The sequence below is a fragment of the Trachurus japonicus genome, chromosome 8 (genome assembly GCF_045865225.1).
Source record: "Trachurus japonicus isolate A0001 chromosome 8, Traja_1.0".
NCBI lineage: Eukaryota > Metazoa > Chordata > Actinopteri > Carangiformes > Carangidae > Trachurus > Trachurus japonicus.
Window position 1 is genome coordinate 32936693 of NC_140914.1, and position 11215 is coordinate 32947907.

The 11215-nt window shown below is 40.3% G+C and overlaps 1 protein-coding gene and 1 long non-coding RNA gene across 2 annotated transcripts; both read left to right on the plus strand.

Annotated features, from left to right (window-relative positions):
* The first annotated feature begins 1829 nt into the window (after nt 1–1829).
* On the plus strand, nt 1830–2786 carry LOC146983863 (uncharacterized). The gene is made up of 3 exons (XR_015036367.1): nt 1830–1869; nt 2002–2095; nt 2181–2786. It is a non-coding gene; the product is annotated as an uncharacterized LOC146983863 (long non-coding RNA).
* Nucleotides 2787–8045: 5259 nt separating this feature from the next.
* On the plus strand, nt 8046–10429 carry LOC146983864 (major histocompatibility complex class I-related protein 1-like). Its single transcript, XM_085785325.1, has 8 exons — nt 8046–8149; nt 8348–8614; nt 8808–9086; nt 9192–9494; nt 9858–9950; nt 10010–10023; nt 10166–10183; nt 10346–10429. Exons 1-8 carry the CDS (start codon nt 8050–8052, stop codon nt 10412–10414), a joined length of 1143 nt encoding a protein of 380 aa, XP_085641451.1. The 5' UTR covers nt 8046–8049; the 3' UTR covers nt 10415–10429.
* Nucleotides 10430–11215: the final 786 nt, after the last annotated feature.

Below are 11215 nucleotides of genomic sequence, written 5' to 3' on the forward strand. Positions count from 1 at the left end.
CAATGAAATAAGTCCAATAAGTCCTCCAGCCTAATTATCTGGGAGGTCCTTTTTTTTCTAAAAAAAAAACAAAACAAAAAAACAACAACAACAATAAATAAATGTGCCATTGAACATGTTTTCATGTCTTAACAAAGAGAAAGTAAAAGTATTGTGTGGGCATGTGGTGTTGGATTATCACTGTAGCTGCTGGTGGTTGATTTCCAGGCTGCTATTTAAGACGTAGAAAATGTTGGACAATGTGTCCACTTGTTGAAGCACCCTCTGCTGGAGACTCAGTTTTTTTTTAACTGTTGTGCATCAGTGGCCTTTTGGTTTGATTCAGATATGATTTTTATGATGAACAAATGTTCACTACAGAGAGTGAACTGTTACAAATGAAAAGAAAAGTCTTCCTAAGTTGTTATGCATGAAATGAATATTGTTTGTTTGCATTCTGTGTAAAGAGCAGGTTCAAAATTAACCCTTTTGACGTGACACATTGTGAAAGGGTCAGTGATGGTGTTTGTGCAGCGGCCGATACCCAACTCTGATCTCACCGCACTGCAGGACCCAGAGGTTCAAGAGAGCCTGTATTGCCAAACATTACCTCCTGAGACTTTGATTTGTTCAGTATTAATATAGACAATAACTTCATGTTCATTTGAAAGAGTAGGGAAGATTGGGATGGATAGTCTGTCTTTGTATTATGAAAAAAGCTCCTATCATGACAGCTATTATTCGAAACATTCCCATCTCTCTTAACCTGCTTCTCTGCAGTGTGTTTCGGTCTAGCCAGTTGTGTCTGTAACATCCCATACAGTCAGAAAGGTTAGACTTTGGGGGGATTTTATGTCTTATTAGAGCGGACAGTGAAGACAGGGAGGCAGAGAGACTGGGGGAATGACATGCAACACCCCCAGAATAGACACTGAAAGTGAAAATGCCATTGAACATGTTTCAAAGGTGACTTGACACCAGTCTTTCTGAGCCAACATAGCAATACTCTGATACCTCAGTCTTAGAACCAAAAAGAAAACAGTTAAAGCAAAATGTGGCCGTTTGTGACTACGTGTTATTGATAAGAAATGACCTCTGATCTTGGTTCATTTGTGACATTTTATGTCTTTAATAGATTGGACAGTGTAGAGAGAGAGAGAGAGAGAGAGAGGCTGGGGGAAATGACTAGGAGTCAAGATCGTCTCAGTCTGGAATTGAACTGGTAATCACTGCTTCTGGCTATGTTAAAGGGATAGTTCACCCAAAATTCAAATTTCACTCTTTATCTACTCACCCTCATGTGGACTAAGAGCTGTGAGAAGTTTCAGAGTCCTCCGTTCCTTCTCTGAGTTACGGGGGGGTCCGCGCAGCAGTATTTGTCCATATAATGGTTGTCAATGGATACCAACTTTCTTCATCCAAAAAGACACACCAAAAAACATCCAAATACCTCCATACTGCTCGTCTGTAATGTCCCTCTTGTATTGAAGCCCCGACATGACACAGGAAGAGCAGTGAACTGAGACACTGGGAGCTTCCGCTACAAACAAGCTTAAAATATAGACTTATTTAATTTTTATGGAACAATTTCTCATGTCAGGGCTTCAATACCAGAGGGACATTACAGACGAGCAGTATGGAGGTATTTGGATGTTTTTTGGTGTGTCTTTTTGTTACGAAGACAGTTGGTATCCATTGACAACCATTATATGGACAAATACTGCTGCTACTTCATATGCTCAATACTGCCCCCCCCCCCGGAATGGTTTCCGCATAATGGAGGGAGGGTCCTGCCCCCCCAGCTGTTATCATCTTTCCTCCATCTCCTTTATAAGGAGATCACAGCCAGTGACAGCCAGAGCTTCACCGTCCTTCAGGTGTTCTTCCAGGGTAAGTCTACATTTTAGAAAGATTCAGATAACCTCTTACTCTGACTAGACTACTCTAAGCTCAATTTACTAATACATTTCTACTGCTTGAATGAAGATTATTTTGATTGTTAAACAAGTTGTTTCACTGCAGAGTTATAATCCAAAATGGGGGCAGTGAACACACACCGTGAGTGCTCTGTTGAGATTGAAAATAAATGCTCAGAGTACATCCTGTCTAACCCCAGGTAACTGTGTTTTTGCTGTCTTACATTGGTTGTCCATGTATATATACTGTATATTCAATGTATTCATGTTTTTCACTCTTTCTAGGGTGCACATGAAAAGTGGTTCTTGTGCTAAGATGCTGCCACCCACGATCGAAGGCTCTGAACCTGTACACCTGCTGTTCCAGAAGACTGCCCACACGGCTCGGGGAGCTGTTGGCATCTTCACCTACAAGATCTGCAACAGGTCTACAAAGGAGACCTCCAAGCAAATGTCTGTCACGTTCTCCGTGCCCTACGACTTCAACCTGTACTCTAACTGGTTTGCAGTGGGAATCTTTGAAGAGAGCACAGGGTGTGATGATCAGCTGTTTAATCACATGAGCGACAACATTAGCAACGATTGTAAAAGAGAAAATGCTAATTCTTGTATCAGTCTCAACATACATGGGATTACCATCTCAGCTACAATGTCAGACTCTTTCCAACCTTTTATGAAGGTTGTTGTAAGTGACGACAAGAGCGATAAGGCTCAAACCTCAAAACCTAGGCGCATTTACACTGAGATGTCGGTGACTGAAGAAGTGTTTTCCAAAAACGTTCAGTAGCTGTTGTACTCTGCTAAACATGAAGCAGAAGCTCGAATGGCTTGACCTCTGTGTTGGAGAAGCTGTGAATGGGATTTCAGCTGTAATGTGTCATGATGATTAAAAAGAAAACCTGATGTCAACTGTTGTTGTTCTCTCTCTCTCTCTCTGTGTGTGTGTGTGTGTGTGTGTGTGTGTGTGTGTGTGTGTGTGTGTGTGTGTGTGTGTGTGCTGTAAATCTCAAACTTTAAGTAAAGTCAGTCTTTCTCTGGGTGTGGACATTCTCAACTTCTAACATTTTAAAACAAGCAATACAATACAGTGAGTGAATCAGACTTGTTCAGTTGTCTCTGTAGTTAAATACAACACCACAGACCACACATTATAACATGATTTTACTGATAATTATTTATTGATTTATTTACTATTGTTATTGATCAGTTATTTCTTGAGTCTCTCTGGCTATAGATCAAGAGATCATTGACTCAGCTGCTACTACAGAGTGAATACAATGTCTATAAGCATCAGAGTGAAGAATAAAAAAAGAATCTCGGTGATGGTGGGAGAGAACATTTACAATTGGTTGCACAAATATGAAGCAGACTTGTAGAGTAAATTATTGTTATATTGTGACATCAACTCCATCATGTGCAGAATGTTAGGAGCAGCAGCTGCTGTAGCTGGAAACCATAGTAACCTTGAGATGTGGTATCCAGTGGCTTTTTCCAACTCCAAAGTCTAGCTCACTTGGTTTCCATAATGATATAAGTAATAAGTCCTCTAACCTTAACAAGCAGGAGGTCCTTAAAAAAACAACTACATCCTGAAGTAAGAATTCCTGTCTAGTTATTCACAAATGAATACTGTTTGTAGTAGTTTATGTTATAATAACTTAGATACTTCATATGCTCATGGAAAATACAGTAATAAATGTGCCATTGAACATGTTTTCATGTCTTAACAAAACGAAAGCAAAAGTATTGTGTGGGCATGTGGTGTTGGATTATCACTGTAACTGCTGGTGGTTGATTCCCAGGCTGCTATTTAAGGAGCTAGACGTTAATTCATCTTAACCTGCTTCTCCGCAGTGTGTTTCGGTCTAGCCAGTTGTGTCTGTAACATCCCATACAGTCAGAAAGGTTAGACTTTGGGGGGATTTTATGTCTTATTAGAGCGGACAGTGAAGACAGGGAGGCAGAGAGACTGGGGGAATGACATGCAACACCCCCAGAATAGACACTGAAAGTGAAAATGCCATTGAACATGTTTTCATGTCTTAACAAAACGAAAGCAAAAGTATTATGTGGGCATGTGGTGTTGGATTATCACTGTAACTGCTGGTGGTTGATTCCCAGGCACTTACTGCTATTAAAGGAGCCGTCGTCATTTTCATTTTGATAGTTTAAGACATGGGAAATGTTGGAGTGTGTGTCACTGTGTTATGGAAATTTGTTGCATTCAAATTAAAAGTATGTGTGAAATGAGTGCAGACAGACTAAAGCTGTATTAGTATTGTATGGAGGCATACGAGTGCCAATAAGAATAAATTGACATAAATAATAAAATAGATGAATGTAGAAGTTGGGGGAAAGGAGGAATAGATTTTTTTTAAATGTATAAAATATATAAAGGTGAGGATTAGATGTAAATTTGAAGCGCCTTCTGCTAGAGACTCAGTGAACGACAGATGGCCTCTGTGTCCCATCCTGAGAGTCTCCTGTCCTGTCTACAACGGTTAAAAGTTGAGGACAGAGTCAATGCTGCTTTACTTCTCTCAATATGGAAAACATTACACTTCAAAACACCTTTATACCAATACAATCAGCTTAAACACAGCCATGATTTATATACATATGCCACCAGACAGGCAGTTTTTCTTGTTGTCATTTTGATTTGTTTTACCCTTTGATTCTATTTTATTTTATTTCATAATCACTGTGCACTGGAGTATCTTACATACGTTCTTTGATGTAGATGACAATCCGATTGTACATATTTAATGTCAATTTTTGTTGACTTGTCTTTTTCATGTTGTGATTGTAAATGTATGTTTAAATGTACTGGTTTTAAATGTGGACCCTAGGAAGACTAGCGGTGCTCTAGAGTGCAGCTAATGGGGATCCTAACAAATAAAGTCCAACTGCTCCCTCTGCTGTTTCTCCTTAATACAGATGTTTTAATGGTGAGGTGTTGTCTGGTCTCTGACTGGTGATGTAACCCTCCACCTCCGTGCTACATGTGGCTCTTCAACATCCACCTGGGGCCTCATTTATCAAAGAGGGTGTAAAACTGCTACTACATTTTTGCGTACGGCGAAAAGACGAAAATGGCGTACACCCAAAATATTTACACCTTTTTCAGATCTATCAGTGCGTTTGCAGGATTGTGGTCACCAGTGACATGATGAAGGGCATGGTGCAGAAGAGTGCTGCAGCGTACGACTACATGGAGGACCTGCGTCTCAGCCCAGAGCTGGTAAAAGGAGCTCCAGCTTGAACCTTTATGGTAGAGTTGGCTTCGTTTATAAAGGACACATGTTCAGTCTGATGGATCATTTAACAGGGTGTGTTCAGTGCAGAGTGACATCACTGTTGGGCGTGGCTACGTGTGTGACATCCTCTGGAGAAGGAGGTGTCGGTATGGTTTCCATCAGAGTTCTCCAATATATATACAGTATATATATATATATATATATATATATATATATATATATATATATATATATATATATATATACTGTATATATATATATGTGTGTGTTTTTTTTTTAAGTCAACAAAAAACAAATACAAGTGGTAGCCTATGTTTCTAAGTAGCGGTGCAATTTTTTTCATCTAGCTGGACCACAAACAAGTACTATCACAATGAGACGATGTTTTGTCTTCTCTCTCAGACACTGGCTGTCCGTGACCATTTTCCTGTGGAGGTGGAGATGGCCAGGTCACAGATACAACAACTGTCCAACAGGTCTCTGGGCTCAATCATGATGATCACTCAGTGGAGGAATTCTCTCCAACCACACTGGCAGGAATTAATAGACCAAAATAAACAACTCTACCAAATATGTCATTATGATCTTGTTTCTTGGAGGAGGTAGAAGAAGAAATTATAGCTGCTGCGCAGCGATGGGTCGGGTCCGGGCTATCTTTTGGCAAATTCTGAGCAACAAAGAGGAGAATAGGAAGACAGGACAGTTGACCATATAATGTTCAATTTGCATCAGTTGAGGATTTAACCCACAACTTCTAGAACCAAAGACCGTTGTCTATCACACTGAGCTAATTGGCAAGTGGCAGTTTGATGGTGGCTTCACAAATTGAGTAAGTCATTCACTGTCTCGCAGGCAGATTTGAAACCACAGTAAAAAGAAAAGTCAGTTTTTGAGGTAAGATTCTGTACATTTGTTTCACAAAGACCATCTGGTATTTTGATGTGTTATCATCAACTCCCTCCATGGGTCTTGAACCCACATCCTCTGACACCAAGAACCGGCTATTAACTCACTCAGCTAATTGTCTGTGAGTGAAACCTGGTGTGTGTCTTCTCAAATAGACTCAGGGAGTCAAAGCCGGGCAGCTGTTGTAAAGGCAGATTTCAAAAATGGTCAAAATGTCAGAAATTCAGTCATCTAAACAAAAATCTGATAATACATAAATTCTATCTTGACAGCATGGAAATGTTGGTGATTGGTTTTTAGCGATAAGTGTTTTGCTTCACAAGAGAAAATGTGATGTTTATAAATTCCAGTCTCACATTGGCTGCAGTTGTTCCCATGAGAGCAGAATTCAAAATGTTCTAGAAAATTCAGTTTTGGAGATAAAATTCAGATATTTGCCAAACTTCATCAACCATGACTCCAAAATATTCTACATTTTTTTCAGGAAGATTGAAAATGTACCGGTAAGTCAGAAAACATCAAACGTGTGTGTGCGTGTGTGTGTGTGTAGAAGGGCATTTAGGCAGGAAGAGGCAAGACAAGAGGAGAAGCTGTTACTCAAATATTATTATTATTATTATTTTTTTTTTTTTTTTAAATAGCCTAAACTATTAAAATGAACATTTTTTGCCGATCTGTTTGACTTCAAGTTTTATTGATCACTAGAGAGCAATGACTGGCAATGATGGTTTGATGTAAAACAAAAAACAAACAAACAAACAGAAAAAATAGCTTTGATGTAGCTAAGCTACTTTTGTCATTTAGCTTGCTACATTTCTCTGGTGGGTAGCTTCAGTGTAATGAAGCTTCATTTCATGTAGAGTAACTTGTAGCTTAGCTCACTACTTTTTACAAGTAGCTTGCTCAACACTGAAAACATGTTCAACTCAAATCACTTTCTCAAATATAATGATTATAATGACAAAGTACTTTAAAATCAGAGAATAACACAGTTGTCAGACAATAGTCTGTAGTTCTGTAGCTACAGGATTTTACGTGACTTGTTCACATTGCCATTGCTCATCTCAACCACAAAACTTACTTTGTTGTGAATCCTGTTTGATCTGTTTCTATTTTTAAAGTATATATTTTTTGGGCTTTTCATGCCTTTATTCGATAGGACAGTTGAGAGTGTGACAGGAAATGGGAGGCAGAGATGGGGGGAATGACACGCAGGATAGGGCCGTCCAACGCGGGACTCGAACCGGGGCCGCCTGCAGCGAGGACTATAGCCTCAACACATGGGGCGGGTGCTCTACCAACTGAGCTAAACTCCGCCCGATCTGTTTCTATTTTTAACTCACATTCAACATTAAGCAATTATTCACTTTTTGAATAATGTCTCCATCCAAAGGTTTGTGGTGTCACGACCTGATCATTTACACCCATTCATTCATACATTTAAACACATGAGCTTTGTTTATGTTATTCTGCTTTTCTTTATTTCTGCAGTATTCATTTCTCTACTCATATGTTAATTAGGTGGGCGGTCCAATTTCAGTCTAAAGCTGGATTGGTTATGGAAATGAGGTTGATTGTAAAGAAATGAATGTATAAATAATCAATGTGAAAAATCAGAGACAACATTTTTCATTACCAAAATATATTTATTTCACATTCATGTACATATCTAAATATACAGATGACACTCTCAAAGCTTCAGAGTAGAAAACCAACTGTCACTATTTAGTTATTAGTTTGTTTTAGGTAATTTTCATTCTTTTTATTGAGGTTGTGTATATCATATATATATATTCTGTGTTCTTTCTTCAATATCTATTTTCCCTGAATATTTTATTTGATTGTATTCTTAATTTTAATAATGTTTTATTCTTCTAATACTGTGTGCTTCAAAAACTTCCTGTTTGTCCGGTTTCTATTTTTTATTTTCAGGCCCACATTGACAAATATTGGATTTTGTCACTTCTCCTTTTTGGTTATTCAGGGACAGGATGTTAAAGCGGCTGTATCATCGATCCGTTGATCGTCTGTGGCAAAACAAAGTGACAACGTGGCTTTTGTTTCTTCTTCTCTGTCACAGTTCATCAGCAGGTAGGATCACATTTAAATATTTAATCAACTATTCACTTGACTTTCTGCTCAGCTCTGGGTTTTACTCTGACTGCGTCACACTGCTGCATGACCTGGTTTCACTTCCACCTCAACTAGAGTTTCAACTGAATCTGATGATTGAGTATATCACAATTATGAAGGTTTATATTTATAATAAAGATCCTGTCTGTCCCTCAGTGATACACGCTCTAAAGTTACTCTCCACTCTGTCTTCTGGAGTCACAAACCTCCCTGAGTTTGTGGGCGTGGCGCTGCTTGATGACGTTGAGGCTGGTCAGTGTGACAGCAACACAAACACAGTAGAAATAAAACAGACCTGGATGAAACGAGGACTGGATGAGCACCCTGAACATCTACAGTGGTACGCTGGTCAGTGTTCTGAGTTTCTGCCAGTCCACAGAGCCGCCATTCAACATGTCAACCAGCAATTTAACCACAGTGAAGGTGGGTACGGTCTGTTTTATATTAGATTTAATGTTCTGGCTGTTAAACAATGGTCCATCTACTCAGCATCAACATAATAACCAGTAAACATTAGTAGTAGTCAACAAAAAGAATCTGTTGAGCAGTAGAGAACAGTGAGAAAGGTCTAAAAGAAGAGGCATCGTCCCTTTACCTGTCTCTGTCTCTGTCTCAGGTGTCCACATCTTCCAGTGGGTGAGTGGGTGTGAATGGGACGATGAGACTGGAGAAGTTGATGGTTTTGTTCAGAGTGGTTATGATGGAGAAGACTTCATATCACTGGACATGAAGACACTGACATGGATCGCTGCAAAACCACAGGCTGTCGTCACCAAACTGAGTTTGGAAGCTGATAAAGGTGGAAGCCGCTACACTGCAGTCTTCTTAACTCAGACTTGTCCTGAGTGGCTGAAGATGTACGTGAACTATGGGAAGAACTTTCTGCTGAGAACAGGTAGAGTCACATGACCTGAAGTAGTTTGATGATTTAACAGGGTGTGTATGACGATTCATCAGCTTGATTCACCACTGTATCATAACTCCTTGTCTCCTCCACCAGCCCCCCCCTCAGTGTCTCTCCTCCAGAAGACCCCCTCCTCTCCCGTCAGCTGCCACGCTACAGGTTTCTACCCTCACAGAGCCCTGATGTTCTGGACCAGAGATGGAGAGGAGCTTCATGAGGACGTGGACCAAGGAGAGATCCTCCCCAACCACGATGGGTCCTTCCAGGTGAGTGCTGACCTGGACGTCTCATCAGTCAAAGCTGAAGACTGGAGGAGCTACGACTGTGTGTTTCAGCTCTCTGGACTGAAGGACGACATCGTCACCAGACTGGACCAAGCTCAGATCAGGACCAACATGGGTAAGAGAGACACCAGCAGCTCCTGGATGTGACCTCATGTCTGTGGTTTGTTGGGTATTTTAGTCTTTGTTCTACAGTTGAGCTGTGAATTCTTCTCCAACAACAGGTGTGAACATAGATACAGTGGTTTAAAAGCTGAGCAGCTCATCTCTTGGTTCATAAACCTCATCTACTAAGTGCAGCAGAGCAGCACTGTGCACAAACTAGAGATGGTTGACAGGTTTCCAGAGACAATAACCTGCTGCCTCCACAAGGGGGCAGTCAATGACCAGATGAATGTAAACAGACATCAGCTCCTACACTCTTGTGTTCTGACCTGTTGATCTGTTCTGGTCTTAAAATGTGATGTTTTATATTGACCAGAGAAGACCACCGTCCCCATCATCTCTGCACTGGTTCCTCTGGCGCTCGTCCTCATCGCTGTCACTGGGTTCATGCTTTATAAACAGAAGAAAGGTGAGAGAGGAAAGTGGACATTTTGACTCTTATAATATTTTGATTATTTTGAGTTCAAGTTTTTATCCAGATTGTAAAACTGAAACAAGCTTGAGTTTAAAGAAATAACTTCACTAAGTCTGAGTGAGTAGAGGAGAGGATCATATTCAGTGGTGATGAGCTGATCAAACACATCCTGTCATTTACAACTGATTTATCTTTTCTCTTGGTTTCAGCCAAAGACCGTCCATCCTGTAAGTAAAACTGATTTTATTTTGCCTGAAATGATCTTTTACACCAAATCATTCATAATCATTTGATTGATGATCTACTTCACACATACAAAAATATGTATTATTGTATCTAAAAGATTCAGTGCTGGTTAAATGGACTTTCCACAGTTTTTCCACAAACAGTGTGTTTCTGATCTTACAGCTCCTGAAACCAGCTCTGAACTCTCTGAGCGTCTGAATCCAGAAACCTGACGACAAACACTGGATCAGTGACCTCACATGGGATGGAAGAAGTCAACACTTTGGCATGTGTCACGTTATCCAGCTAAAAGAGTCTAGTGTTGTTTTGACGTTACACGTGCAATATGGGGGCGGGACTAGATCAGCTTTTGCTTCTCCCGCTTTCCCTTTCGGCCATGTGTATTGTATTATTTGAACGAAGATGAAGTGTGATGATGATGATTTAAATTGACATGCCCGAAATAAACAGATTGATTGATTGAATAGTTTCACATGAAGTAAAGTGGGATGTTTTTTTTTGCTTTTCCCCCCACAATTCCTTATTTTGTCATTCATATCATGTCATTTATGGCTACAAGTTACTCCGCTAGGGGCTCCGCTACCTGTCCAGGTGCAGCTCATCTCCGCGGCGGACTGTTTTTTTTTTCTTTCCCCCGTCACCGGGAGATGGGGCCGGTGTTTCACATCCCTCCATCAGCCGAACCATGCCAGCGGTGCTGATGGTCATAAAGTCGCGTTCGCAGCAGTAGCTAATATGCCTATGATTTCTCCTCAGTCACTTGTGTTTAGTAAACTGCAGGAGCATTTCATGAGATCGCTGGGTTTCCTGACGTGGTCGGTGACACGTGCGTCTGCAGCCTCCATCCACCGGGATGACGCTTATCAATCACTAAATCTATCAATCTATCAATCACAGAAACTATCAATCTATTTATCACAAAACCTATCAATCTATCAATGTCCAGATATTTAATGTTGCCGCCCTCTCCCTGTTCAACGCGGTAACGCCAGTAAAGTCCCTCTTCTTGGCCG